The sequence below is a fragment of the Eurytemora carolleeae genome, unplaced genomic scaffold, assembly GCF_000591075.1.
Source record: "Eurytemora carolleeae unplaced genomic scaffold, Eaff_2.0 scaffold2491, whole genome shotgun sequence".
NCBI lineage: Eukaryota > Metazoa > Arthropoda > Copepoda > Calanoida > Temoridae > Eurytemora > Eurytemora carolleeae.
Genome location: NW_019398394.1, coordinates 5728 through 11360, shown reverse-complemented (window position 1 = coordinate 11360; position 5633 = coordinate 5728). Strand labels below are relative to the sequence as shown.

General features: G+C 31.7%; 1 protein-coding gene across 2 annotated transcripts; it reads right to left on the bottom strand.

Annotated features, from left to right (window-relative positions):
* Positions 1 to 1409: 1409 nt before the first annotated feature.
* Positions 1410 to 5178, bottom strand: LOC111717316 (uncharacterized). 2 transcript variants are annotated; one of them, XM_023492812.1, is made up of 5 exons: positions 4978 to 5178; positions 4617 to 4847; positions 2519 to 2586; positions 2145 to 2189; positions 1410 to 1770 (listed from the first exon to the last, which is right to left on the bottom strand). In XM_023492812.1, the coding sequence occupies exons 1-5, from the start codon at positions 5155 to 5157 to the stop codon at positions 1674 to 1676; spliced, it is 621 nt and encodes a 206-aa protein (XP_023348580.1). In that variant the 5' UTR covers positions 5158 to 5178; the 3' UTR covers positions 1410 to 1673. The 2 variants fall into 2 exon arrangements, with proteins under 2 accessions (XP_023348580.1, XP_023348581.1); XM_023492813.1 differs by having other exon boundaries at positions 2145 to 2186.
* Between the last annotated feature and the right edge of the window lie 455 nt (positions 5179 to 5633).

Here is a 5633-nt window from a genome sequence, read left to right as displayed (position 1 = left end):
AAACTAACACCTAACTAGAGCAAACTAACACCTAAATAGAGCAAACTAACACCTAAATAGAGCAAACTAACACCTAAATAGAGCAAACTAACACCTAAAGAGACCAAACTATACACATAAATAGAGCAAACCAACACTTAAATGGAGCAAACTATACACTTGAATAGAGCAAACTAACACCTAAATAGAGCAAACGAACAAATAAATAGAGCAGAATAAGACCTACGTAGAGCAAACAAACACATACATAGAGGAAACTAACACCAAAAAACTATATAGCATCTAAAATTGCTAACTGGAAACTGTTTTTATATGTCATTTCAAGTTCAATACTGCATCAAGTTTAATACTTGTCTCTGTATTATTAGTATTATATATTATATTAGTATTGATGCCAATGTCTATGCTTGACTTAATGTCTATAGTAGTATATTACCCCCAATATCTATACTTGACTTAATGTCTATAGTAGTATATTACCCCCAATATCTATACTTGACTTGATATCTAAAGTAGTATATTGCTCCCAATATATTTGCTTGATGTCTATATAGTATATTACCCCAAACGTCTATGCTTGACTTGATGTCTATAGTATAGCATGTTACCCCCAATGTCTATATATATCCCCCAATATATCTTCTTGAATTGATGTCTTGAATTAATTAATTGGTATATTACCACTGATGTATATGCTTCACTTGATGTCTATTGTAGTAAATTACCCCAAAGACTTTGTTTGATGTCTATTGTAGTATATTACCCCAAATTTCTATGCTTGACTTGATGTCTAAGTATTATTTTACAGCCAATGTCAATGCTTGACTTAATGTCTATTGTATAGTATATTACCCTCAATGTGCTTGAATTGAGGTCTATTTAGTATATTACCCCTTATACAGAAATACTGATCTGTAGATGGGAGCTCAAGTCTAAATGATTTCCCATTGCATATTATCTGAAAGTAAAATATAAGTTTAAAAATTTAGATTAGTTGTTACTACGCCGGATGATATGGAAGTGAAGCTAAAAAGGCCCTACAAGGCCCGATGAAAACTTGGTACCGCTCGTCTACCGCTCCTACGCGCTCTTTTTGCGCTTACTCGTACCGGCCTCATGCTCGTACCAAAAAGTTTATAGTTTTAAAGGGACTATTCCTGACAATTTGGATGAATCATCCAAATTGCTGTACTCGAAGAATTAGGGTGGTTTAGCCAGCCTCAGACCTGACTGCTCCAGTCTGACTGCTCCATTCTGGTTCAATTCTTCTCTTCTCCACGGGCAGCCGTAGTACATTTAAATTTCCGAGTTTGTACTGTACCTAGCTCTATGGACAGGTTTGTATTGTACCTAGCTCTATGGACAGGTTTGTACTGTACCTAGCTCTATGGACAGGTTTAGCCGGTGCAACATGGTTGATGCGGTCAGACTTTATGCTGCATATAGGTTGAATTTACTTTTACTAAAGGGGCATATTTTCGTGTCCCTGCTATCTTCATCTCTGTGGACTCAAATAAACTACTACAACTTATGATATTCCTTCTATTCTCCTGTTTTTCCATGTTTCAATAAATCTTTGAATTTGTCCCAGCGCAACAAATAATAATAATAACAACAATATTAACAAAATTAATAATAATAATGATAATAATAATACAAATGATAATGAAAATTCACTGACCCAATTCCCAATCCTTGTACTGATTGTACTGTACTGTGTGCGCATCCTGTTCTGTGTCTGTACTGCATGTTACTTCGCTAACACTTCCCCTTGAAAATACTTATGTAAAATATCTTAAAAGTACTGTCAACATATTTTTAAGTGTTTCTGAATTTAAAGCGTTGGATGCTGGAATATGGTTTCTTTCAGTCCTTTATCAGATTGACAATGATGAACCACAATCAAAAACAATCAGTTTTAAGATGGAAAATAAGGTAATATTTGTCTGTACAAAGGTGCAGTAAAGGGTAGTCTTGTGAAAAAGACGTTGAAGTCACTTCTTCTGTCACTTTAACTTATTATTATCTAATTTTTAAATACATTTTTGATGATAGTTTTAATAATTGTTCGTGCATTTTTTGATTTTATGAGAAGGAACGTTTTGTTTTTATTGTCTCTTTGAAGAATTTATTCATTAACTCACCTTTCCTCTGTTTGCGCCAATTTATCATATCTTTTCCTGGTCCTGCTATATTCTATATCTTAGGATTATTTAGAATTTACAAAAATATACAGTATTTAAACATTCTTTTTTTTTATCCTAACATTCATTTCTAAAATTCAATAATAGTACCCTCTCCAAATCCGAAATTGAAAGGAATTGTTACTTATTTTAAACTGACTGAAGTAGGAATTTCACTAAAACAACATTACCGTAAATGTAGAAAATATATGAAATATTCACTATAGGAGCGTATCAGATGGTACAGATCTTAGTCAATTTATAGTTCTTGGTTTAATTGTTGTATATATTGTTCAAGTATAACATTTTTGAAAATGAATTGAAAGATATTGTTCCTGGTTGATGTCCCAATGATAAGACTGATGATTGCCTGAATTATCTTACTCAGGGTAAACTTTCCTTCCTAAACAAATAAAGGGACTGTACAGTGTACAGTGTACAGTGTACAGTGTAAAGTGTACAGTGTATCAAATGTTTCAAGATTTAAGCCGGTGCTAAATTTAAACCGGGTTTTGGCGGATTTAAACCGCGGCTCAAATTCTTTAAATTCCATCTCAAAAATCATAATTTCAAATATCAAAGGTGGCAAAAACTCAANCGTTTAAGCATCGTTTCTACTTGTGACGTCAGAATACAGCTGTACTGAGAGTGTACAAATTCTACGTTGCCATCTATTGTACTAGAATCTATTTGGTAGGGATCAATTATAATAATTCAAAAATATTTTAGTACACAGTTCCTCAGACGAAACTAACTAAAGAAAAATGTGTTTAGAAGGAAAAGAGATGAGAACGAAAAATGTGAAGAAAAGAAAAAAATTAAAAGGAAGAAAAAAAGAAAAAGGTTTATAACGAAATGTGTAGAGAAAGAAGAAAAAAAGGAGAACTCAGAAAAATAGGATAAGCAAAGATATAAAGGGGAAAAGGAAAAATAATGTGAACGAGAAGAAAAATGAAGAAAATGAAAAAAGATCAAGAATCAGGAGAAAGTCAAGTGATCAGCCTACAATTGGAAAAATAGAAGGTTAAGTATCTCAAACGATTAGAACAAAGGAATTGAGTCTTAGCAACAAACTCCAATTTTCTAACCCCTGTCTATATCTTTACAGCTTGCCCAATGTGGTAGACCTTAGATATTTCAAACTATGAATTCTGTTAAGTCAAATAATTTAAGCTTAAAATATCAAAGGTTAACACTGTCTGGTTGCAAAGATATAGGGATTAGAAAATTTGAATTTGTGGCAAAGACTCACTTTGAAATAGTTACGAGTTATGAGTTTTGACCTGAGTCTAAAACTAAAGAACGAAAAGTTTTGACTTAAATTTTAAGTTCATGGTTTAACACAGGGTTAAAATCTTGAAATCCTGCATTTTCCCTATTTGTCTATTATTCAATCATCATTCAGCTGAGAAAGTGGCATTCAACTTTACGATATTTTTAAAAGTGAAAACCTTGTTAAAGAAATTTCACGTTTTAGATTAATTAATTTTTGCATGTAAATCCAAAATACGGTTGTAACTCAAAATATGTTTTGTTTTCGGTTACATAATCAGCTGATTAGCGATGGTTTTGTAATATTCTCCGTAAATCCTTTTCTCTGATTGGTTTAGATTTTCCTGGTAAATTCAAATTTAAAATTGAGAAAGTTTAATATTTAAGTAGCTATTCATTATTTTACACAACTTTTAACCTCGAACTTAAAATTCGTGCATTCTTTAGTTTTAGACTCTGAAGTCATTTAAAATCTAAAACTTTTCCGTTTCTTTGAAGTTTGCGAAACGAAGGCTTAAATTTCATATGACAAAGCGCTCCCTGTTAAATTATTTCCAAATTCTATTTTAGTTTAAAAGTTCAAAACTTCTAGGATATAACAGACAGAAACACATAACAATAGCAATATATAACAACAACACAGTTGGGGGAAATAGGCTTTAAAATATAACTGGGGCAGTAAAATATATTTGGGAACAACACAAAGGATCGAAATCATTAATATTTTTTGCAAACATGTTAAAGGGACTGTCGACGATATTTCATTTTTTTTACACAGCAGCGACAAGGAAGGAAATTAAATGAAGGGTTTATTTTAAAAACTCTTAAATAAGAGAAGCTAATAGTTATGATTGGAAACCCATCCCCTGAAGTATGAGACTTCCTTCTTGGGTTCCTATACCTGTACATTTGTTTCTTTCTTTGCTAAATCATTTTGTAAATCTTAGAGACTAAAGACCAAAATTTAAACTTATATCGTATTATTTACAGATTTTTAAGTCGTACTTAAAGTCTTATCCTTTGTGGGTTACCCGTTATAAGATTGCTTAAATATCGTCTCCCTATAAGTACACATTTTTCTGGGCCTCATTGTAAATAAAACTTGCACAGTTAGCTAGTTATACCTCAATTGTGGTTGTTTGTAACCCTTGTAATACATACCTGATTATCATTCCCTGTGCAATGTCTACAGGGAGAACTAGAGGAATTATTTCCCTCAAGAGACACATTTTCACTCATTTCGCTGATATTGCGGCATTTCTTGCATCGGGCCAACGTGGAGCACGCCGTACATTTATCAGCTGATTCAAGATTGCCGTCCTTATCAACTTTAATTTTCATTTTATTATTAGATTTTACAATCTGAATACAGACAGGACAGAAAACATCTGCCTGAAATTAAGCAAGGATTAGTGTAAATAATTTAAATAATTTTTCATGTAAAACAACCATTGTAAACCCCATGAATTGCTTTAAAGAGATTGATTGAAAAAATATACATTTCTAATCTAATCTATGTTTCCTGTGTATTGCAGTTTGAACAGAAAGCAAAAACATTTTCTTTTTTCTGTTTTTTGCCTTCATCATCATCTTCATCTTCATCTTCGTCTTTATCTTCGAAAACCAATTTTTTTCTCACTTCTTCGCTCTCGCTTATTTCAAAGATGATGTGAACAAAAAAAATATAATTATATTTGATCATCAAAATACAATTTTTTTAAAAAGTAAGAAAGTGCTTGAACTTTGGTTAAAAGTTTATTTTGATTTAAAGAGTACATCAGCCAAAACTATCAAACTGTTAAACTTATTTAAACTTTGGTTTTATGGAAATTCAAAAAGTTTAGAATATATTTATCATCTATAATTTCCTTGCTTTTAGTTCTTGAGATGACTTTTCGGCTGATTTACAAGAACATGTAAAACTGTAAAATGATGAATTTGATAAAAAACAAGATAATATTTTTTTATAGAGACTGGAAGGGAAATTTCAAGAAAGTCTACATTCAAAGATAACTGATTCATTGCAATACCCTTAAAAGCTTAATCTGATTAATTATGAATTCCCCTTAAACTGAGTTAAATTGGGCATTTGCCATTTTATGCGCACATGTCCCGTAAAATTTGAAAACAAAGAGAGGGGGATTGAATTTTGTAGATCCAGAAAAATAATATCTGTGG